Source organism: Salvelinus namaycush, chromosome 23 (genome assembly GCF_016432855.1).
Source record: "Salvelinus namaycush isolate Seneca chromosome 23, SaNama_1.0, whole genome shotgun sequence".
NCBI classification, from domain to species: domain Eukaryota; kingdom Metazoa; phylum Chordata; class Actinopteri; order Salmoniformes; family Salmonidae; genus Salvelinus; species Salvelinus namaycush.
In genome coordinates this window covers 32,548,904-32,573,496 of record NC_052329.1, presented here as the reverse complement: position 1 = coordinate 32,573,496, position 24,593 = coordinate 32,548,904, and the positions used below count along the sequence as shown (strand labels likewise).

The 24,593-nt window shown below is 47.3% G+C and overlaps 1 protein-coding gene across 1 annotated transcript; it reads right to left on the bottom strand.

Annotated features, from left to right (window-relative positions):
• Window positions 1–29: 29 nt before the first annotated feature.
• Window positions 30–21,576, bottom strand: LOC120018648 (centrosomal protein of 164 kDa-like). The gene is made up of 31 exons (XM_038961847.1): window positions 21,416–21,576; window positions 19,935–20,024; window positions 19,544–19,655; window positions 18,672–18,903; window positions 17,345–18,238; window positions 16,983–17,126; window positions 16,733–16,849; window positions 15,081–15,158; window positions 14,696–14,800; window positions 11,584–13,889; window positions 11,182–11,372; window positions 10,885–11,075; window positions 10,331–10,387; window positions 10,144–10,221; window positions 9,803–9,876; window positions 9,124–9,564; window positions 8,788–8,919; window positions 8,255–8,438; window positions 7,959–8,042; window positions 7,317–7,736; window positions 7,144–7,227; window positions 6,928–6,996; window positions 6,595–6,854; window positions 3,838–3,996; window positions 3,520–3,712; window positions 3,229–3,336; window positions 2,212–2,326; window positions 1,680–1,979; window positions 1,457–1,529; window positions 1,232–1,354; window positions 30–1,134 (listed from the first exon to the last, which is right to left on the bottom strand). Exons 2-31 carry the CDS (start codon window positions 20,017–20,019, stop codon window positions 1,038–1,040), a joined length of 7,506 nt encoding a protein of 2,501 aa, XP_038817775.1. The 5' UTR covers window positions 20,020–20,024; window positions 21,416–21,576; the 3' UTR covers window positions 30–1,037.
• Window positions 21,577–24,593: the final 3,017 nt, after the last annotated feature.

The following is a 24,593-nucleotide window of genomic DNA, read 5'->3' as shown; positions in this document are numbered from 1 at the left end:
TTTACATTTTAAATAACTGACAAGCAGGATGAAGAGGAAATCCAGAACTGGGTTGTGTTCATTAGGCACCGAAACGGAAGGTAACTGACAACCTGAACTTGTCCAAGAAATTTTAGTTGCAAAAAGTCACAACACATTCTGTTGGGTGTCCCAATGAACACAACCCTGGTGATTACTTTTTAATGAATGTTTGACATTGGCATTATGAATATACACCACTTTACATTTTATTAAAATGTTTCTTATAAAAAAATATGGTAAACATTACACGTCTAGCTGCACAGTAAAACACACTGGAAGAGTCCCTCTTACCAGAATTTCATAGACTGTGAATCCCTCAAGTCATTGTCTTGCTCTTGTAGTGGTTATGGTATGGCTTGAACTTCTCATACAGCGGAATGAGTGATATGTCTCTTATACAACCTGATACCATGACAATGATCTTTAGTCACTTATCACATCAGTTATGAGGCTTATGTCAGCTATCAACAGTATCTCACTCCAACCTCAAGATGTCTCTCCTAATAAAGTGAAGCACCTACTGTATATGTAACAACTATGCAATCTGCTTTTGAAACATTTAAATAGCTAGAGGCCAAAAAATTGGGAAACAAACTGATTTGTTGACTACGGGACTATTGTCTCCATACTCCCAAGCTATTCACCCTTGCATGCCAATGGAATAAAATGACAGAGTCCACTGAAACAGTCCCGTGTCCGCTCACTCTTCTGTAACACAATCACAGCTAAAGCGGAGTTCACCAGAGGACAGACGTCTTAAAAATATTTCTTACAGTAGTCTGATATGTAAATCTGGTTGTAGAGGAATCCTAGCTCTGGTCCAGGGTGTTCCTTTGGTTCACACATAGTCAAGGGGGTTCCTCTAATAACTCCCTGGACCAGAGCTAGAGGGATCCCTGCATTACTCAAAGTTCATTTTAAAAACCCACCCCTGTCCTTAGCCCTTTTTCAGTAACAGTACATCTATATCTGCTTGTGTTGATCCTTGCGCCGTATGTAACTTCACCCACCCCCCTTTAGTAATGGTACACTTTAATCTGGTTGTTGTCATCCAGGCTCAGCTGGACCAGTCCACTCATAGTTGGGGGGGTCCGATAACGCGTGAACAGAGGTCTGATGAAAACCTGTTAAGGACATTTACAAGACTGAACCAAGCTCCATTATAAGTTGTGCAATGTGGTAATGTGTGAGCATTTTTACAGAAGGATACACACTGGGATCTTTCCTGCGTGTCTCCAGCCATCTCTTGTTGCCGTCGATCAGACCCTGTAGCCTCTGGCCATCCATCTCCACTGCCTTAGGCTGCATGGAGGACAGATTACGAGCCTGCTCACTAACACACACAAACACACATTTCTTTAGTACCTTCCTTCAACAAGACAGACTACTGTGAAAGGGATGAGTGACGGTTATAACAAATAATTTTCAAATTTACCTTGCAGGACTGTACCCTGAATAAAGCGCATGTGTCCTCAAGGAACTGGTGGCTATGGACTCAATAGGAGCCCCTATGGAAGAAGGGACAAAGAGAAGTGAAGTCTTGTTAAACCAATAAACTAACAACTCACCCTGAACAGAGTTCTTCAGACCACATAATTAAATAGAACACATATTTAATATAACATATATGATATTGAATCTCTTTGGCTGAGATGTACCAGGGAAGAGCTTGGCCCAGCGGCTGTTGAGCAGGTCCTCAGAACCCCGTGGCTGGATGGAGGTGCTGTGAGGAGCCCACGCCCAGGAGGGCCCAGACAGAGGCATGGAGAGCTGTGAAAGAGGCATTGAGGTGGGGGTTCGTGGCTGGGAGAGGGGCAGGGGTAGGGGGAGAGGCTGGTAAGGGGTCTGGCGTTGGGTCAGGGAGCCCAGGGCCCCCAGGACTGTGCTGAGCTGGCCAGAGATGTGCTGGAGCGACTCGGCTAAGTGCTGCACCTTAGCTGGCACTGTGGGCTCCTCACCTGGAGAGGAGAGATAGAGAAGGAAAGACAGAGGGAGAGACAGCGCAAGAGAGAAAGGGAGGCAATGTCAGAAAACATGAAGAACAAGGGATGAGGTGTGAAAGAGAGGAAGGAGTGGGTGAAAGGGGGAAAAAAGGAGGAATGATAAAGAGGGAGAGAGAGTATGATAATAATTTGGCAGAGGAGGAGTACAGGCCTGCTATGAATATTCCAGTATGTCTGTCTCTCTCACCGGGGCCATCCAGGCCATTGCTGACGCTGCTCATATCTGATTCAGTCACATCGAAGGCCACCTTCCTATCAGTCGCCAGTCTGTCCTGGTCATCATAGTAGTGATGAGGGGAGACCTGGGCAAGATAAAGCAAGAGAAAAAACGAATTCCATACTTTTGTACTTGCCTCTAACTCTAACACTTGTTTTCTCTTACTATCATTGATTTCACTGATCATTGCTTAATTGAGGAAAGTTTTACTTACAATGACTGTGGTTTGCGATTGTCTTACCTAACTACCTTAAGTTGAATGCACTGACTAAGTTTCTCTGGATAGGAGTGTCTGCTAAATGACCAAAATGTTACGAAAAAATGTAAAAGCATACATACAGTGAGTGTTACAAAACATTAGGAACACCTTCCTAATAGCCCTCAGAATAGCCTCAATTCGTCAGGGCATGGATTCTACAAGGTGCTGAAAACGTTCCACAGGGATGCTGGCCCATGTTGACTCCAGGGCTTCGCACAGTTCTGTCAAGTTGGCGGGATGTCCTTTGGGTGGTGGACCATTCTTGATACACACAGGAAATTGTTGAGTGTGAAAAATCCAGCAGCGTTGCAGTTCTTGGCACACTCAAACCAGTGCGCCCGGCCCCTACTACCACACCCTGTTCAAAAGCACCTAAATATTTGTCTTGCCCAGCAACCCCGTGAATGGCACACATACACAATCCATGTCTCAATTGTCTAAAGGCTTAAAAATCCTTCTTTAACCTGTCTCCTCCCCTTCATCTACACTGATTGAAGTGGATTTAACAAGTGACATCAATAAGGGATCATAGCTTTCACCTGGATTCACTTGGTCAGTCTATGTCATGGAAAGAGCAGGTGTTCTCAATGTTTTGTCCACTCAGTGTATAGTGTGTTTATTAGCTATTCCAGTATGTCTAACATTATTGGCATGGTATGTAGTACAAGTGGTGTACAGGGGGCAGGATATGTGGTATATAAACGTGTTATGGTGTAGTACAACAGCACCTCTTCAGCTACGGAGCTCTCTAGCTGTTGCAGTCGCTCCTCCTTCCTGCGTAGCAGCGAGTTCCCCCTCTGCACAGTCACCCTCAACTCCTCCACGTCACTGGCCTCCTGAGGAAGAGAAGAGGAAATGAGAGACAGAGTGGGGGAAAGAGAGAGAGAAAGATGATCCAGGGACAGTTACATACGGAGGTCATGCATACTCTCTCACTTCATGAATGTTCAACACAAGGGCACTAGGGCCGAGTGTAGGAGTCTATAAGGGATAAGGAAGGGAGTCACACTTACACGTACCTGCTGCAGGTTCCTGTACATCTCCTGTGTGGCCTGGGCGTGGCTGGTGGTGTTGGGGTACTGAGAGGAGCTGGACTGGGCCTGAGCTGCCTGCAGCACTGCCTGTCTCTCACTCAGACGACCACTCTCCCTCTCCAGGAAGCGCCGGGCTTTCTGCAGGGACAGCCCCTCAGAGGAGATATACTGACGCAAGCTGGGAGAGGGAAGAGAGAGACACACAGGCACACACACACACACATAGAAGTTAGTCAGGATAGAAGGGTGCAACATGCATGCTCTCACACACACACACGCACACACACACACACACACACATACTCGTCTAAGACAGGAGGTTCTTTCAGATCTTCCACATGCAGCACTTTCTCCCGTCCAGCAGTAGAGGGCGGTGCCTCGCTATTCTTCTCCTCCTTCCTCTCCTCTTTTGTTCTGTCCAGTCTAGTAGTAGGCCTCTTGATCTCACTCTGCTCCAGATCACTGCAATAAAATCATATGTTAGTAACTGAAATAGTACTGGCATTGGAATAACATTGAACCATTAGTATGACTAAGGTGACCTGCCTAAATGACTACCGACTCGTAGCAATCACGTCTGTAGCCATGAAGTGCTTTGAAAGGCTGGTCATGGCTCACATCAACACCATTATCCCAGAAACCCTAGACCCACTCCAATTTGCATACTGCCCTAACAGATCCACAGATGATGCAATCTCTATTGCACTCCACACTGCCCTTTCCCATCTGGACAAAAGGAACACCTTTGTAAGAATGCTATTCATTGACTACAGCTCAGCGTTCAACACCATAGTGCCCTCAAAGCTAATCAATAAGCTAAGGACCCTGGGACTAGAGGTCAACCGATTATGATTTTTCAACGCCGATACAGATTATTGGAGGACCAAAAAAAGACAATACCAATTAATCGGACAATTTATATTTATATATATATATATATATATATATATATTTATATATATATATATATATATATATATATATATTTGTAATAATGACAATTACAACAATACTGAATGAACACTTTTATTTTAAGTTAATATAATACATTAATAAAATCTATTTTGTCTCAAATAAATAATGAAACATGCTCAATTTGGTTTAAATAATGCAAAAACACAGTGTTGGAGAAGAAAGTAAAAGTGCAATATGTGCCATGTAAAAAAGCTAACGTTTAAGTTCCTTGCTCAGAACATATGAAAGCTGGTGGTTCAATATTCCCAGTTCTTCAATATTCCCAGTTAAGAAGTTTTAGGTTGTAGTTATTATAGGACTATTTCTCTCTATACCATTTGTATTTCATAGACCTTTGACTATTGGATGTTCTAATAGGCACTATAGTATTGCCAGCCTAATCTCAGGAGTTGATAGGCTTGATAAACAGAGCTGTGTGTCAAGCATCGCTAAGAGCTGCTGGCAAACACAGTAAAGTGTGAATGAATGCTTACGAGCCTGCTGCTGCCTACCACCGCTCAGTCAGACTGCTCTATCAAATATCAAATCATAGACTTAATTATAATAAACACAGAAATACGAGCCTTTGGTCATTAATATGGTCAAATCCGGAAACTATCATTTTGAAAACAAAACGTTTATTCTTTCAGTGAAATACGGAACCGCTCTGTATTTTATCGAACGGGTGGTATCCCTAAGTCTAAATATTGCTGTTACACTGCACAACCTTCAATGTTATATCATAATGACACAAAATTCTGGCAAATTTGTTCGCAACGAGCCAGTCGGCCCAAACTGTTGCATATACCCTGACTCTGTGTGCAATGAACGCAAGAGAAATGACACAATTTCCCTAGCTAATATTGCCTGCTAACATGAATTTCTTTTAACTAAATATGCAGGTTTAAAAATATATACTTCTGTGTATTGATTTTATGAAAGGCATTGATGTTGATGGTTAGGTACATTCGTGCAACGATTGTGCTTTTGTTAAATCATCCCCTGTTTGGTGAAGTAGGCTGTGATTCGATGATAAATTAACAGGCACCACATTGATTATATGCAACGCAGGACAAGCTCAGTCCCCTCCTGTACTCCCTGTTCACTCATGACTGCATGGCCAGGCACGACTCCAACACCGTCCACATCAACAACAAACTAACATGGTCCAAACACACTAAGACACTTGTGAAGAGGGCACAACAAAAACCTATTCCCCCCCAGGAGACTGAAAAGATTTGTCATGGGTCCTCAGATCCTCAAAAGGTTTAACAGCTGCACCATCGAGAGCATCCTGACTGGTTCCATCACTGCCTGGTATGGCAACTGCTCGGCCTCCGACCGCAAGGCACTACAGAGGGTGGTGCGTACAGACCAGTACATCACTGGGGCCAAGCTTCCTGCCATCCAGGACCTTTATACCAGGCGGTGTCAGAGGAAGGCCCTAAAAAGTGTCAGAGACTCCAGCCACCCTAGTCATAGACTGTTCTCTCTGCTACCACACAGCAAGCAGTACCGGAGCGCCAAGTCTAGGTCCAAGAGGCTTCTAAACAGCTTCTACCCCCAAGCCATAAGACTCCTGAACATCTAATCAAATGGCTACCCAGTCTATTTGCATTGCCCCCCCCACCCCCTCTTTTACACCGCTGCTACTCTCTGTTATTATCTATGCATACTCACTTTAATAACTCTACCTACATGTACATATTACCTCAATTACCCGGAGCCCCCAAACATTGACTCTGTACCGGTACCACCTGTTTATAGTCTCTCTATTGTTATTTTACTGCTGCTCTGTAATTACTTGTTCCTTTTATTTCTTATTCTTATTCATATTTTTTGAACTACATTGTTGGTTAGGGGCTTGGAAGTAAGCATTTCACTGAAAGGTCTACACATGTTGTATTCGGTGCATGTGACTAACACAGTTTGATTTGATGACTAGATCAACCGCTTGACAAAGAGCTCAGTAGTCTGGCAAGCTAGACATGAAGTCTCCCAATAAGTCTGAAAGACATGCTACTGTCAGCTGCAAGTTGACAATAAAACAGGAGTGAACGGAGGTTGACCCCAACTAACAGGCCAGGTGTGTGTGTGTGTGTGTACCTGACTCTGCGGCACAGCCGATCACAGCGCTCCTGCAGCAGCTCCACCTTGCTCTCCAGCCGGTCCCGCTCCTCCTTCATCCTCCTGCTCTCCTCCTTCGCTTTGTCCCTCTCCTCCCTAATTCTCTCCAACTCGTCTCTCACTTTGGTCCTCTCCTCCCTCGTTCTCTCCGCCTCCTGCCTCGCCCTGTCCCTCTGTCCTTCCACCCTCTCCAGATCCTCTCGCAGTCCATCTCTCTCCTGCATGACTCCAGGCAGAGCCTGAAAACATCACAGGCTTAAAATCTACAGCATGACGAAGACAGAGGTGATGACGATGATGATGAATCCTCACCTCTATTCCTCTGTCTATCTCATCCTCTTCCTCCCCAAGCTGCTGCCGCCTCTTCTTCAAATTCGCTGCCTGAAAAGTGCCAAACGTGTATGTCCTTTAATCAACAGTGCCCAACCACACACATACAGTTCATTCCATTCCATAGCCTAGGCCATCCCTACGTCTCCCAGGTAGTCATGAATACACATATCAGTGCAACAGTGATTGATTGGCTACCTGGGTCTTCAGTATTGCCTCCTGGGTCTTCAGTTCTCTGGCCCTCAGCTCCAGCTTGTCCCCCAGCTCCTGAATCTCTACCTCCTAAGGGATGACATAGGTGTTTGGAGATGATACACGGTGTGTGTGTGTGTGTGTGTTCGTGCCGCACGTGTGTGTCTCTCTGTCCTCACCTTGCGCGTGTGTGTCTGGCGGGTCTTGGAGAGCTGGGAGTCTAGCTGTGTACGGAGTCTCTCCAGCTGGGCGCTGTGGGTGGCCAGCAGGCGATCTCTCTCCTCCTGCAGGGCACACAGCAACTGCTCCCTTTGGACAGCCTCCTGGAGGACAAACACACACACACATCCAGACGCACAGACGCACAGACACAGACGCACACACACAGACGCACAGACACACGCACACACACAAATAGATAATGAGTTAGCAGCAGGCCTGTTACAAGAAGCTGTGACCTTTGAACTGTGTCTCACCTGGTCCAGATGATTGTCTCTGATTGAGTTGAGTTCTCTGCGGTGGTCGTCTTTGAGCTGCTCCAGCTTCCTGCCGTGGTCACGCTGCACTTCCTCCCTCACTTCCTGGAGCACGTCTCCCAACTGGACCAAGACAGTGAGTGGGAGGGATACATAATGCCACAACACTCTATAGGGTTTAGACTGACATACTGTTATGGTAATATGTGTATATGCAGTCAGTGAGAAGAGGGGCTAAGGTTTTGTGTACCAAAGGTGGGAAGTAGTGTGTGTGTGTGTGTGTGTGTGTGTGTGTGTGTGTGTGTGTGTGTGTGTGTGTGTGTGTGTGTGTGTGTGCTCTATCACCTCTTTTTGGTACTCTGCTAGATGCTGCTCTGGGCTACGAGGGCTCTTCGACTCCCTCCGCCTCTCACTGGCACTGCTTCTCCCCTAAGACAACAACACACTGTCTTCAACCATCATCTGTGTGACACACACACCACACTATCCTAGACTCCCTCCACGTATTCCCCAAACAAAAACCCAAACACATGAGTCCAGACAGTACACATGTGTATTGGAAGGCCCCTCTCCTATACCTCCACCCCTCCCTTCTCCGATCCCCATCACCACTCTCCCACCTCCCCCTCCCCTTCCCCCACCTCCTGTTTGAGGGAGTCGAGTTGCTCCTCCCGCTCCCCAAGCAGTCTCCGCTTCTCCGCATGTAGCTCCTCCTCTGACTCCTCCCTCAGTCGCTCTAGGTCCCGCCTCCTCTGGGCCTCTATCCTCTCTCGCTCCGCCTCCAGGGTGGCACACAGCTGCCTTAGCATCGCCTCGCCCTCCTCCCTGATAAAAACAACACACACACACGCGAACGTAGCAAGCACGCACACACAATCATTTCTAGCTCAAATATTTTTTTTGTCTTGTTTTTCTCCAGTGGCCAAGCGGTATGGTATACCTACTGTATGTGTAGTGAGAATAGTATTGCCTTAGCACAGAAAAGTTATGTGAAGTAGTGTCATATTAATACGGCTATGGTCGCTGGGCATGTGATCTAAGGGTCACTGGAGCACTCCAGGGCGATTGCTGTCATGCGAATAAGTGTGTGTGTGTGTGTGTGTGTGTGTGTGTGTTTGTGTGTGTGTGTGCTTAAGCAGATGGATGAATTGTAGAGAGAGATGAGATGAGTCACCTGACGTTGCGTTGCTGGTTCTCTCTCTCCCTCCGGGCCATCTCCCTCAGCTCCAGTAGCCTGCTTTCAGACTCCACACTCAGCCTGCTCTCCTCTTCCCTCCCCTTACTCTGGAGCCTCTCCCTCAGGCTCCTGGAAGACCGGTCAGGACCAGAACACACACACAGCAGCGGGTGAGATAACCAGCACTGTCACACAGCCCTAAGCGTCAACACTGAGTCATATCCTCTCACAATCACAGGGAGCATCACAGCTCACAAATACTACTATAAAAGTGGACATTAGTGGAGATTGAGGGAGGTTGACCACTCCGTGGCCTGCTGCTTAGATGCCTACCTGACCCTCTCCTCGCTCTCCTCCTTCAGCCTCTGTTCCTCCTCTTCCTCCTCCCGCCTCAGCTCCTCCTGAAGTAGGCGCACCTTCTCCTGCCTCTCCCGCAGCGCACGCTCCTTCTCCTCCTCCATCTCCCTCTCAGTCTCCCTCCTCTCCTTGTCCCTCTCCTCCTCCTGGGCCCTTCTGCTGCCCTCCCCCTGTCTGGGGGCTTCCTCCTTGTAGTGGGCGTGGGGGCTCCTAACCAGGCGGCCTCTGGTGGTGTCAGGCCGCTTGACCCCCTGAACCCCCGGCACCCCTAGGCTGGCGCTGGTGCTGACCCCCTCGGCCCGCGGCCGGGGCTCCGGCTCAGAATGGGAGGACCCTGTGTCCTGTTGGGATTCACTGGACTGGCTGGGGTGCCTGTCCTCCATTGCTGGATCCTCCCTGCCTGCAGCTTGAAGACGCCTGCAGGAGTGGGGGCCGGGAGAGAGAGAGGGGAGGGAGGGAGGGAGGGAGGGAGGGAGGGAGGGAGGGAAGTCAGATAAATGATTTGGCTCAGGTCTAGACTGCAGATCTGCGAGAGACATACTACTGCACCAGTGACAGTGACAATAGGCTTGTATCACAATGTGTTTCAAATTCAGAGAGGACATTCCACTGAAGTATGGGCATTTATCAGAATCAGAAAGTCTTGTCTGCCAACCTCTCTGCAGCTTCTGCCCTCTTCCTCCGTTCCTTCTCCTCTGCCGCACAGACTTTCACTTTGCCCTCTTTTTCCTGTGGAAAATATATACTTTTTTAGATGAATAGCAAATGCTAACATCTAACTCTATGTGGCATGATGTGAGTGTTACTCTCAAAATAAAAAAATGGTACAAACTGTGCCTACAGACTCTACAGAGAACCACCGTGACTGAGAACATCCGAGTGAGGAAGGAGAGACTGTAGCTGAAGAGGAAGGAGGTGAAGAGAGCCAGGGTGAAGAGGGGCGAGCGAGGGAGAAAAAGGAGAGGAAGAGGAGGAGAGGAGGAGAGAGTGTGGTACCTGCAAGAGTGGACTAAGAGCAGGGGAGAGATCCTTCAGGTCCAGGACGTTCTCTGACAACTTGGAGCCAAAACCAGACTAAAGGGAAAATGGAACACAACACTGTTAGTCTTTACTAAACACACCCCTTGATAATATCTGTTTAAATGTTACATTATAAAGCATGTTGTCAAGCCATAAAAAGTACCCTGAGGTCCTTGGTGGAGGATGATGCCACCTCCATGTGCTCGCTGGCCTCGGACTGCTGATGTAAACACACACTCAGTCACTGACAGGAAGCATAGTGCCACCGTATCACCTCAACACTGTACATACAGACAGACAGACAGACAGACAGACAGACAGACAGACAGACAGACAGACAGACAGACAGACAGACAGACAGACAGACAGACAGACAGACAGACAGACAGACAGACAGACAGACAGACAGACAGACAGACAGACAGACAACATGGATGTATGCTGCCATTCTCAACAATACACACCCAGTCACACAGGAGGACACACAGCAACTATGAAGGCTCTCGTAGTAGGGCAAAGCAAGTACAGCAGCAAAGGGACAAAACACTAGTCAACAGCACAGAGCAGACATCCCATGGCTTGATGAGCAAAGCTTTGGCAGACAAGAGGCAAAGAGTTAGACAAAATTCCCATACCACGCAAACACATGGCTGGTCAAGCAGGTAGTAGAGACAGAGAAACAAAGGCTACAGTACTGCAAGTTTGGAATGAGAGGACAGGGCTGCCTTGGGGGCTGTCTGAAAGGGTGGGGGTGCCTTGGGGGCTGTCTGAAAGGGTGGGGGTGCCTTGGGGGCTGTCTGAGAGGGTGGGGGTGCCTTGGGGGCTGTCTGAGAGGGTGGGGGTGCCTTGGGGGCTGTCTGAGAGGGTGGGGATGCCATCTGAAAGGGTGGTGGTGCCTTGGGGGCTATCTGAGAGGGTAGGGGTGCCTTGGGGGCTATCTGAGAGGGTGGGGGTGCCTTGGGGGCTGGATGAAAGGATGAGTGCCTTGGTGGTAGACTTAGAGGATGGGGCTACATAGGGGGCTGTTTGAGACGATAGGGCTGCCTTTGGGGCTGACTGAGAGGATGGGGCTGCCTAGAGGTTTGTCTGAGAGGACAGGGCTGCCTAGAGGTTTGTCTGAGAGGATAGGGCTGCCTTTGGGGCTGGAGAAGAGGATGGGCCTGCCTTTGGGGCTGGCTGACAGGATGGGGCTGCAGTGCTCAGCTCTGGAGGAAGAGGGATGGAGGCAAAACTGGCAACAGGGGGCCAGACTATTCCAGTCCTCAGGGGCTGAAGTGTTAGAAGCCCAACGGCTGGAGGTTGACTGGACTGGAAAAAATGTGTGTAAAGACCAAAGACACCAATGTGATGTGCGAGGGAGACCATGGGGGGCTGGATTCACCAGGGTTGGGACTTGGGACAGACACAGCCCCTCAGGGAGTGGATCGGTGTCTCCTTTGGCTGAGAGAGGGGCGGAGGTGCATGCAGAGGGGGAGCACACAGGGCAGGGGCCACGACATGGTCAAAGCACACCAAACCCCTACCTCTGCTGGTAGAGGGCTTTGTTTGGGCACATTCTTCTTCTTCCCCACATACACCTCCATGTTGTCACTTCGTTTAAGGTCCGCTATCTTCTTTTTCAGCCCCAGTGACCGAACTTGAACCGTTTGTGGTTCAAATCTCTCGATTACTTCGTCTGAGCTTGTGGATGTTTTAGGTTTCGGTGAGGCTTGCACTTCTTCCACCACCTCATCGCTGTCTTCTTCAAGTTTATCTCCTTCCTTTTCCTTTCGTTCGCTTTTGACGCACCCCTCCACCTCCTCCTCACTGCTCTCCACTCCTTCACTAGCTCGTTTCTCACTCAGCAAGCATCTCTCGAAGACCTTGTCACTTTCCTCCACTTCCTCGCTTTTCACACACCTCTCTACTGCCTCCTCACTCTCCAGCTCCTCAGGTGCATCTTTACCCTCCTCCACTTCCTCGCTTTTCACACACCTCTCTACCGCCTCCTCACTCTCCAGCTCCTCAGGTTCATCTTTACCCTCCTCCACTTCCTCGCTTTTCACACACCTCTCTACCGCCTCCTCACTCTCCAGCTCCTCAGGTTCATCTTTACCCTCCTCCACTTCCTCGCTTTTCACACACCTCTCTACCGCCTCCTCACTCTCCAGCTCCTCAGGTTCATCTTTACCCTCCTCCACTTCCTCTCTTTTCACACACCTCTGTACCGCCTCCTCACTCTCCAGCTCCTCAGGTTCATCTTTACCCTCCTCCACTTCCTCGCTTTTCACACACCTCTCTACCGCCTCCTCACTCTCCAGCTCCTCAGGTTCATCTTTACCCTCCTCCACTTCCTCGCTTTTCACACACCTCTCTACCGCCTCCTCACTCTCCAGCTCCTCAGGTTCATCTTTACCCTCCTCCACTTCCTCTCTTTTCACACACCTCTGTACCGCCTCCTCACTCTCCAGCTCCTCAGGTTCATCTTTACCCTCCTCCACTTCCTCGCTTTTCACACACCTCTCTACCGCCTCCTCACTCTCCAGCTCCTCAGGTTCATCTTTACCCTCCTCCACTTCCTCGCTTTTCACACACCTCTCCAACACCTCACTCTCACTGTCCTCTTTACCCTCTTCCTCACTTTTCACACAGCTCTCTACCACCTCACTCTCACCCTCCTCTTCCACATCTTCCTCACTTTTCACACACCTCTCTACCACCTCACTCTCACCCTCCTCGTCCACCTCTTCTTCACTTTTCACACACCTCTCTACCACCTCCCTCTCACCCTCCTCAGCCTCCTCTTTGCCTTCCTCCTCTTTCAACCACCTCTCAAACACTTCATCACTATCCTCATCTCCCTTCTCTTTCTTCTCCTCTACACTGTCTCTGACAGTCTCTTCCTTCCTTTCCACATGCTTGCTTTTCAAATATCTCTCCCCCACTATCTCACTTTCCTCTTCATCGCCTCCTTCCATCTCTTTCATATATCTCTCTACTACCTCATCACTCTCTTCCTCCTGTTCCCCCTTATATCTCTCTACTACCTCATCACTCTCTTCCTCCTGTTCCCCCTCTTTTTCCTCTCCTTCTTCCTCACTTGTATTGCGTCTGTCAACTCCCTCATCACTCTCTTCTGCTTTTTGTTCTCCCTCACTTTTAACACAGCTCTCAACCAGCTCATTTCTTTCCTCTACCTGTTTATCAAGTTCTTCATTTAACACATTAACACATTTCTCTACTACCTCATCCCTCTCTTCTTGCTCTCCAAGATGTCTCTCCATCTTTTCATCACTTCCTTGTTCTTCCTCCTTTTTATTGACATTTTCCACACTTTTCTCAACTACGTCACCAGTCCCCTCTTCCTTCCCTTCCTCACTTTTTACACACCTCTTTATGACCTCATCACTTTGCTCCTCTCCCTCCTCCAACTTTTCTACACACTCTACCTCCTCACTGACCTCAGCCTCAACGTCCTTGCCCTCCTCCTCCTCCTCTCCTTTCTTCTTCTCACTCGCTTGTCCCTCTTCTCCCTGGTTCTCCTCTTCACCTCCTTCCTCCTCAACCACACTATCTCCGTCCTCTCCCCACCCCTCCTCATAATCTTCCTCCTCCTCCTCTCCACTGTCTCTAGTTTTAGCATGCTGGGGGTCTGGGGTAGGGGGGCAGACCTCAGCACTACTGCAGTCCCTGCTGCCTCCGCATGGTGGGCAGGAGGGGAGGTGGCGTCCACGAAGGGAGTCCTTGGTTGGAAGAGGAGGATGGTGGCACCCGGAGAGAAAGAGAGGGAAGGCGTGCATAGACAAACACAAAAAGAAAGTAGGGGGGGACAAAATATTGTGACAAGGAGAAGACACAGGGACCTGAGCAGCATGCAAACCACTCACGCATTCCGTAGGTAGAGGTAATCGAAAGAGAACAGTCATCTCAACAACAACAAACAACACAGAGAAGTGTGACAAAATCAGAGGAAGTACACAGTTAAAGACACACATACACAGAAAGACCTAAGACCAAAGGGGAGGGGTGATCAAATGAACGACTCAGACGGCAAAGCAATAACAGTGACAGTATGAGGACAAGAGGACCAACAGAAAGAAACAGTGGCAGCCGTGACCATAGCACAGCTCCCACTGACACAGCAGCTACACAACCAGGAAGAGATCGAGACAAGAACCGAAACACGTGTTTAGAGTCACACACCCACACACTTATGAGAGTTGATAAATGACAAAGATGTTATGTCTCAATGAATGAACAGGCCTACATCGTTTCCCAATGATAGCTTACACTTTCCATCCCTCAAGTGTTGGTTTTGGTTCAAGGCAATCAATCTAGTACACAAGAGCAGTTCTGTCTAGGTCTGCATCTTGTGATCTGATAGCATAGTCATGAGTTTGAGACGGTTCAATATATCTAAGTGTGTAGTTTAAACTGCTAGAAAGTCCTACAACGGACATACACCACAGGATTGACAGTGGGACGAAAAGAGAGAAAGAGACAGCGAGAGACGTAATAGATTGAGCCACATCAGTAGTGTTGGTGTTACCTGTTGAGGGGGGGGCTCAGGGCTGTGCTCCCCAGACAGGGCCAGGTCCCGTAGCTCTGCTTCTGTCCTCTCCTCTGGTGGGGCCACTCCACTGGCCTCGCTGTCCTGTTAGCCACACAACACACACAGAGAGGTTTTCTAATGTAATAATGACACGGGCTTGTCTGCACTGGTATCACTGATGGAGTTGAAAGTAGGTGAAAAGTCCTAAGGGGGTTATGCTATAAAATAGACATTTTCAGTGAAATGGTTCACAGTTGAAGGTGAGTGGTAGGTGCGCTATGTAACGTTCTGAGCATGGTGTGTGTTCTGTTATAAGTGTGGAATGACCCCTATTTGATGTTCTTGTGCTGTGTTGTTGTGCATGGTGAAGAAGGTGGTGTACCTCATACTGCAGCCCTCCTCCCAACGCATCCAAGTCCAGGTGCAAGTTCTGTAACAGTCTGGCCGAGCCAAGAGGACTCTGCAAACAGCACCACAGTCATACATCTAACTTACAGTGACTTGCAAAAGTATTCACCCCCCTTGGCATTTTTCCTATTTTGTTGCCTTACAACCTGGAATTAAAATGTATTTTTTGGGGGGGTTGTATCATTTGATTTATACAACATGCCTACCACTTTTAAGATGCAAAATATTTTTTCTTGTGAAACAAACAAGAAATAATACAAAAAAACAGAAAACTTCAGCGTGCATAACTATTCACCCCCCCAAAGTCAATACTTTGAAGAGCCACCTTTTGCAGCAATTACAGCTGCAAGTCTCTTGGGGTATGTCTCTATAGGCTTGGCACATCTAGCCACTGGGATTATTGCCCATTCTTCTAGGTAAAACTGCTCCAGTTTGATGGGTTCCGCTGGTGTCCTGCAATCTTTAAGTCATACCACAGATTCTCAATTGGACTGAGGTCTGGGCTTTGACTAGGCCATTCCAAGACATTTAAATGTTTCCCCTTAAACCACTCGAGTGTTGCTTTATCAGTATCCTTAGGGTCATTGTCCTGCTGGAAGGTGAACCTCCGTCCCAGTATCAAATCTCTGGAAGACTGAAACAGGTTTCCCTCAAGAATTTCCCTTTAATTAGCGCCATCCATCATTCCTTAAATTCTGTCCAGTTTCCCAATCCCTGACGATGAAAAACATCCAGAGTACCTTCTTCCATATGTTTGGGGAGTCTCCCACAAACCTTTTGGCGAACACCAAATGTGTTTGCTTATTTTTTTCTTTAAGCAATGGCTTATTTCTGGCCACTCTTCCGTAAAGCCCAGCTCTGTGGAGTGTGGACAGATACTCCAATCTCCGCTGTGGAGCTTTGCAGCTCCTTCAGGGTTATCTTTGGTCTCTTTGTTGCCTCTCTGACAAATGCCCTCATTGCCTGGTCCGTGAGTTTTGGTGGGCGGCCCTCTCTTGGCAGGTTTGTTGTGTTGCCATATTCTTTCCATTTTTGAATAATGGATTTAATGGTGCTCCGTGGGATGTTCAATGTTTTGGATATTTTTTTATAACCCAACCCTGATCTGTACTTCTCCACAACTTTGTCCCTGACCTGTTTGGAGAGCTCCTTGGTCTACATGGTGCCGCTTGCTTGGTGGTGTTGCAGACTCTGGGGCCTTTCAGAACATGTGTATATATACTGAGATCATGTGACACTTAGATTACACACATGTGGACTTTATTTAACTGATTATGTAACTTCTAAAGGTAATTGGTTGCACCAGATCTTATTTAGGGGCTTCATAGCAAAGGGGGTGAATACATATGCACCCACCACTTTTCCATATTTATTTATTTAAAATAATAATAATTATCAAGTAATATTTTTCATTTCACTTCACCAATTTGGACTATTTTGTGTATGTCCATTACATGAAATTAAATTACAGGTTGTAATGCAACAAAATAGGAAAAACGCCAAGGGGGATGAATACTTTTGCAAGGCACTGTATACTCCACAAATGAAACACTTTTGTTCTCCAAACATTCTGCTTCACAGTGCCCTGAACGGGCTGGTATGCACATTGCCAGTTGAAAGACGTACCAGCTGCTCATCCTCTGAGATGTTACCCTCATCATCCTCAAACCCAGGCAGAGAGAAAGACACGCGCTCCTCCTGTCGCCCTCCCAGTAGGCTGGACCCCAGGCTTGAGAGAGGACCCTTGGGGGAGGGAGGGAGGGAGGAAGTGGAGAGAGATAGCTAAAAGGTTAAGGACTCTGAACAGCACACTATAAACATAAAGGTAATACAGTACATAACTATCATTATTTTTCGTCAAGGTGAAAGCTCTTACCCCAAGCGGACTCTTCAGGGACTCCAGCCCTCCAGAGCTGCCCAGGGACCCCCTTAAGGCTGTGCCATCAAGACCCCGTAGAGGAGCAAGGCTCCCCAGGCTCCCCAATGGGGCCTGCAGAGGCCCAAGGGCCAAGCTCAACGGCTGAGAGAGACAGAGAGAGACACACGTGAACAAATCTGTTGTATAGAGAGTGGTCAGGTTCATAGTAATCATCATGATATTCAAGGATCACGGAGTCAAATTTGGTATACTGCTCCCATCATTCACCTGCTTCTACCAATCCTTCTCCTATGACTACAACAGTTCCTTTACGCTCTGAGCCTGTTTTACTATTACCTGTCTGTAATCTGTGGTCCTACCTGCCGACTCCCTGCACTGCCCTGCCCTGCGGGATCAGCCATGCTCTCTCCCATCCCCTGTCTCTTGGCTGAGAGGTAGGGGGACATGGGCCCCGGGGAGAGACAGAGAGGGGCCAGGTAGGTAATGAGGCCCTGCTCACTGTCCCTGGCATCAAGTAAGTGAACTCCTGGGATGAACTTTCCCTTCTGCTTGGCTTGGCTTTCTCTTCCCTCATATGTTTCGGTCATCACTGCCACAGGTGTAGAATGACCACATGAAGGCAATTGGGGTTCAATAGCCTTTCCTTCCTCTACCTCCACTTCCAAACAGACCACCTTGTCACTGAAATCACTACTGCTCTCCCTGCCCTCTTCTGCTGCCTCCCTCCATTCCACCACCTCCTCAGTGACAAAGCCCTCTGCTCCCCCCTCGATACTACCATGACTAACTGCATCAGCTTGGCTCTGTGTGTCATCAGTGGGCCCTAGGCCAAACCCCACTGCCCTGTCCCATTCCTCATCGTATGGCGCTAGCCCCCAAGTCAGTTCGAACCCCCTCCCAGGGGTGTTGGGAGAGTGTGAGGAGGTAGGTGGAGGCTGAGTCTCTGGGACTGGGTCAGAGAAAGCTCTGGAGAAGCCAGGAGAAAGGCCAAGGATCTCTTGGGCGTCCGCTAGGGCCTTACTGCAGCGGACAGACCCACCCAGTGGGGAGAGAGGAGATACAGCCCAGGTGAGAGGAGGGAGGGTGGACAGGTGGGATAGTGGAGCCAAGCTGGGGGGTGCTGTATTAGAGAGGGCGTTCAGGGGGGAGAGAGGGGACTGGGTGGGTGCAGAGGGTCCCTGTAATCCGAGAGTGGCCTTCCATGTTTCTGTCTGGCTCTCCTTCAATACAGAACTTTCCCCTTTGTTTACAAACTGTTAAGAAAGGATACACATAGGAAATGGAGAATGACTTAGGACAATTACTTGTTTACAACTCTATTATCACTATGACAATCCATATAAATCGGTATAACTCTATCACCTAGCAACTCAGGGCCATGAAGCAACCAAGCATGAGTATGTGACTGTCGTGTTGATGACCAAGACAATAATATAATAATGTATTGGTTCAGCCAAGCCACTCTAAAGGCCTCATCTTTGTACTTTGTTCCCTTTCTACTATTTACAGTATTTTCTGCTACGCCTCATTGACTATGTGGAATAGCCATGCTTCTTTGACATTATTTAGAGTTGAAGTTATTTCCAGACCAATACATCTACACACAACAGCACTGCAGAGTTCTGAGACATCTGTGACTCACTTCATGCGCTTGGTGTATTTCAGAACATAACAACACCCACTCACTCCTGGTGGCTTCAGGAGCTCTTGGTCTTTCGCCTTCTTCTTTGGCTCCTTCTTGTCTTTTTTCTTCTTCTTCTCCTTCTTAGTGGCGGTGGTGGGGGGCCCGTGGGGCTGGGTGCCAGCTCGTTCGCGCTCCTGTTTTACCAGGCTGCGGTATTGCTCGTCACACGGGTGGTCCCAGGTGGACTGGCCCGAGGAGAAGTTGAAGTAGTACACATCCCCCGACACGTCCTGACTGCGAGAGGAGGGAGAGGAGGGGGTCACTTCAGCACCTCAGAACCCAGAGAAGGGAGAAGAGACCAGTGAACGTTAAAATAACAGTGGGACTAATAGGTGGGATTTGAGAAACCACTTCCTGAACTAGGCCGGCTAGGAAAGATCTAGAGAGTAAGAGGTTTTCCTTTGACAGGTAGATTGTAGGTGTATATGGTGTCTGGGAATACTGGGCAGTCTACCACTGTTGATACACTGCTAGGGGCCAGAGATGGAGTCAATGTCAGGTGTCTTCAAACTCAGATCACAGTAAAAAAAGACTGTGAATCGAGACCCCGACCAAGACACAACTGATCCATGCAAGAGAAAGGTGAGATTGTGACTAGTCAGTATGACCAAATCTGTGTTATTTTTGCTTAATGAATCACCATCAAAAAAGTACTGTTAAAAATAAAATAAAAAGTACTGTTTTACTGCAATTAATTGGGGTAGCACAAAAAGCATCCCCCCTCTACAAATATGTTGACCATCCACACACAAATTCACCACACAGGTGAGAATACTTGTGTTCGGTTTAAAATTCACTTGAGTGGATGTTACCGACCGACGCCACCAGGTTCAGACTCCATTTCTGGTATAGTGGCAGACGCCTGCCTGCTTACCAGGGTTTCCATTCGGGAGGCAGTGGGGCAACAATGCCCTCCCTGGCCAGCCATAGGAGCTCCGGCTCCTGATTGGGATCAATGCCAATCTCTCGTGCGTACTCGTGGATCTCTGACAGGGGAGGGAAAGAAAGCAGTGAGGAAAATATCCAGCTAACATTGCATGACTTCTCACACAACCAAAATAAGTTAGTGAATGTGTCATGAAGCACAGGATGTCTATGTAAAACAGAGCATTGCTTGGTTTTGAGACGTGCCTATGTGTTTGATGCCCACTACAATAATTTGCACCATGCTGGTGTAGTTCTGTTTCAGAAATGCAGTGTACAGTCTACTGATCTGTCAACTATAAAGGGAGCCATACTGCCCCTTCTGTATCATTCCTCTCTACCTTGTTGAGAGGGGATATAGTTCTCATCGTAGTCCTCTTCCAGGATCAGCTGGTCTCCAATCTGTAGAGCAGCAGCTGCTGTCATGGTTACTAAGGGGGAAATAGTCATGTTGTAGATGCCATTTGAACATTTTAGCTAGGTTGAATTGCATTTGCAAGTAGCACATGCATCACTACAAACCAAATCCCATATGGGACCTCTATGTGTGTACAGTCCTATGGGCAGTGGTGGAACTTGAGTAAAAGTAAAGAAAGATACCTTAATAGAAAATGACTCAAGTAAAAGTGAAAGTCACCCAGTAAAAAACTACTTGAGTAAAAGTATAAAGGTATTTGGTTTTAAATATACTCTTAAGGATTGGAGCCTTTTTTTCAATTTTCGCCTAAAATGACATACCCAAATCTAACTACCTGTAGCTCATTTACAAATGAAGCATTTGTGTTTAATGAGTCCGCCAGATCAGAGGCAGTATGGGTGACATGGGATCTTAATAAGTGCGTGAATTTGGCCATTTTCCAGTCATGCTAAGCATTCTTTAGGAATGTAGTGAAGTAAAAGTTGTCAAAAATATAAATAGTAAAGTACAGATTACCCAAAAAACTACTTAAGTAGTTGGAGGGCCAGTAGGAGGCACCATTTCCTCTGGTCTAAAATAAATATCCCAATGCCCCAGGGAGGTGATTGGGGACATTGCCCTGTGTAGGGTGCCGTTTTTCGGATGGGACGTTGAAACGGGTGTCCTGACTCTATGTGGTCACTAAAGATCCCATGGCACTTATCGTAAGCGTAGGGGTGTTAACACCGGTGTCCTGGCTAAATTCCCAATCTGGCCACCTAATCACACCCCCTCTCCACTGTAACTATTCCCCAGGTCGTTGCTGTACATGAGAATGTGTTCTCAGTCAACTTACTTGGTAAAATAAGTTTTTTTTTTTTAAATATCAATAAATATATATATATTTAAAACAAAATGTAAGTACTTTACACCAGTGCCTATATAGGTCTATGCTATTATTGGGTTTTGCAAACTCTATCCACGTAACGTTAGCTATAGTAGTTGGCTAGCTAGCTAAGTGTATCTAGTCAGAATGAAGAACCCTTTACCACAGTTAAAAGGGGAAACCTTTTCAATATAAAACTAAACGAGGTAGCGGGAGTTAACATTAATTAGCTAACTTAGCGAGTTAAAACTACAGTATAGTAGTTTTAACTTTGCTTTTTAGCTAGCTAGTACGTTAATGTAGTTGGCTAACGTCAGTTTAGCTACCTAACGAGCTAGTTAGCTACATTAGCTCTTTGGCCGTTTAAATTAGAATAACTAGCTAGATAGCTGGCTAACGTTAAATTCCCTGACAGATCAAGGCAGGATGGTGTCATCTCAGAGGAAAACGTTAGCTAGCTAACGTTACTGTAGTTAGCTATCGTTAGCATATTAGCTAGCTAGAAACTTAAACTTGGACAAAAAAAGTATACGATTTACCTTTCTAACTACAAGTTCTTCCCCTGTCCCAGTAAGGGTAAGATCAATCAAGTGCGATTATAATCGACATTTTCCCTTACAAATTAGTATAATAGTTGCACTGGGTCTGCTACATAAACAACCACAACATATCAAAACAGAATCCGCTGATGGAGCTTCCAGGGACGCTTTATTCAGTTTCCGGTTCTAACACCCCTAGCAACCACGTAGACTTCTTCTTCTTCTTCTTCAATTAGGATTAACGGCGGTTGGCAGTCAACATATGTTGCATTACCGCTACCTACTACACTGGAGTATCAAATCAAATTGTATTTGTCACATGCGCCGAATATACAACAGGTGTAAACCTTAAAGTGAAATGTTTACTTACAAACTTACAAGAGTTATTAAAGTGAGTATGTGTAGATAATAACATAGTGGGGTGGGGGGTGGGGGGGGGCAATGCAAATAGTCTGGGTATCCATTTGATTAGCTGTTCAGGAGTCTTATTGCTTGAGGATAGAAGCTGTTTAGAAGCTTCTTGGACCTAGACATGGCGCTCCGGTACCACTTGCCATGTGGTAGCAGAGAGAACAGTCTATGACTAGGGTGGTGGTCGTTGACAAATTTTAGGGCCTTCCTCTGACACCGCCTGGTATAGAGGTCCCGGATGGCAGGAAGCTTGGCTCCGGAGATGTACTGGGCCGTACGCACTACCCTCTGTAGTGGCTTGCGGTCGGAGGCCAAACAGTTGCCATACCAGGCAGTGATGCAACCCATCAGGATGCTCTCGATGATGCAGCCGTAAAACCTTATGAGGATCTGAGGACCCATGCTAAATCATTTCAGTCTCCTGAGGGGGAATAGGCTTTGTCGTGCCCTCTTCACGACTGTCTTGGTGTGCTTGGACCATGTTAGTTTGTTGGTGATGTGGACGCCAAGGAACTTGAAGCTCTCAACCTGCTCCACGACAGCCCTGTCGATGAGAATGGGGGCGTGCTCGGTCATCCTTTTCCTGTAGTCAACAATCATCTCCTTTGTCTTGATCACATTGAGGGAGAGGTTGTTGTCCTTGCACCACACAGTCAGGTCTCTGACCTCCTCCCTATAGGCTGTCTCATCGTTGTCGGTGATCAGGCCTACTACCACTGTTGTGTCATCAGCAAACTTAATGATGGTGTTGGAGTCGTGCCTGGCCTTGTAGGTAGTCATGAGTGAACAGGGAGTACAGGAGGGCACTGAGCACGCACCCCTGAGGGGCCCCCCTGTTGAGGATCGGCGTGGTGGATGTGTTGTTACCTCCCCTTACCACCTGGGGGTGGCCCGTCAGGAAGTACAGGATCCAGTTGCAGAGGGAGGTGTTTAGTCCCAGGGTTAGTGATGAGTCCTTAGCTTAGTCATGAGCTTTGAGGGCACTATGGTGTTGAACGCTGAGCTGTAGTCAATGAATAGTATTCTCACATAGGTGTTCCTTTTGTTCAACTCCATTATACTTTGCTAAATATATATATATATTCAACAAATACCTTACCATCTAACACTACACTCACAAAAAGTATTAATAAATACCATATTTAGTCCTACTTCAGGCCAACAGCCTGAAAGGATGGAACACCACCACTTAACACACCCTGTAATTATTTTGATGTCCCGAGTGGAGCAGCAGTCTAAGGCACTGCATCTCAGTGTTTGAGGTGTCACTACAGACACTCTGGTTCGAATCCAGGCTGTATCACAACCGCCTGTGATTGGGAGTCCCGTAGGGCGTCTGGGTTTGGCCGGAGTAGGCCGTCATTGTAAATAAGAATTTGTTCTTAACTGACTTGCCTAGTTAAATAAAAAACATTTTTTAAAGTCTCACATGCCCAAATACCTCTCTGCAGCTGCCACCATAACATCTATTTTTTGCGACTTACATTCCATCCCTGCAGTACAGTTGATAACCATTACTATAAATGCCAAAAAGCCAATCTTACTGAAACATATATCACTTGATGGTTTATCCCTCTGTACTGGTACAGATCTGCTACTCACACCACTTCTCTCACGATCCCTCCCCCTTGACCCATCTTCCTCTACTTTCTTCCCTGCCTCACATATGACAACTTCTGCACTACTCTAACCCTGGAAACCTCAACCTGCCTCTCTCGCACCGAGCATTTCTGATCCCCATCCCCATGGGCACCCCTACAATTAATCTAGAGGCGAAAGAAACGCACACCTATTTAGGCGAGGTGCTGGCTAGCGGAATTGAACACTTGAAAAATTAAAGGAGAGCCGCACACTCTAGGAGCTCAGATGCAGTAATTTAATAACTTAATATCCAACATTTCGACAGACATGCTGTACTAAACCAATATTAGGTTATTAAATTACTGCATCTGAGCTCCTAGAGTGTGCGGCTCTCCTTTAATTTTTCACCCCTAGAATTAACACATACTGTACCATTACTTTCCCCAGTGCTACACATTCCTTTGTCTCATGCCCTTCTGCACACTTCTCTAACCTAGGAACCTCCCTCCTACACACTGCTGCCACATGCCCATAAGCTTGACACCTGTACCAATGTAATGTAGTTGGCACAAAAGCTTGTACAGGTTAACTTATATATCCTAACATCACTTTGTCGGGCAGACTCAACATCAAAACTCAAAAGAACAGACAATGACTCTTCTGTTTCTCCAGTCACGTCACCCTGTCTGCGTCGCACCAAACGACGAGCATCACAAACACCGGGAGTCTTCCCCTTCAGTTGGTCAGCATTCACATTTACCGCTACCCCAGTAATCACTCCTTTCAACGGCGCCCTTTTCTTGAGAGCAAAACAATTCACGTCTTGCCCCTGTTCGTTTAACACGGAGTGCCTGCTCCTTCTGACCAGCAGAAACACATACAATTATCACAAGACCACTTCTGGTTACCCTCAGCGATTCCACAGCACCCAACTCTGTTTTCACGCACCCTGAAACCTCAAATGGATCAGCCAAAAGGCAAGGGTCCACTTTTTCCAAAAACTTCACTCCTACTGTCACAGACTCATCTTTATCCTGACCCTCAGGGCAAGCCTTGGGCTTTGAGAACTTCACCACACCTACCACCTCCGATACTTCGCCCTCATTCACTTCCATTTCTCCACCTGTCTTCAACTCACTCTGCTTACACTTTCTACCATTGTTCTTTAACAAACCATCTCCCTTTT

Excerpts from the sequence above, each read along its gene's own strand:
- LOC120018648 (XM_038961847.1), bottom strand. The coding sequence starts at position 20,019 with ATGACAGCAGCTGCTGCTCTACAGATTGGAGACCAGCTGATCCTGGAA. Across the intron at positions 10,388-10,884 it reads ACAGCCCCCAAGGCAGCCCT|CAGTCCGAGGCCAGCGAGCA; the intron begins GTCCTCTCATTC and ends TGTTTACATCAG. Across the intron at positions 1,980-2,211 it reads CAATGGCCTGGATGGCCCCG|GTGAGGAGCCCACAGTGCCA; the intron begins GTGAGAGAGACA and ends TCTCCTCTCCAG.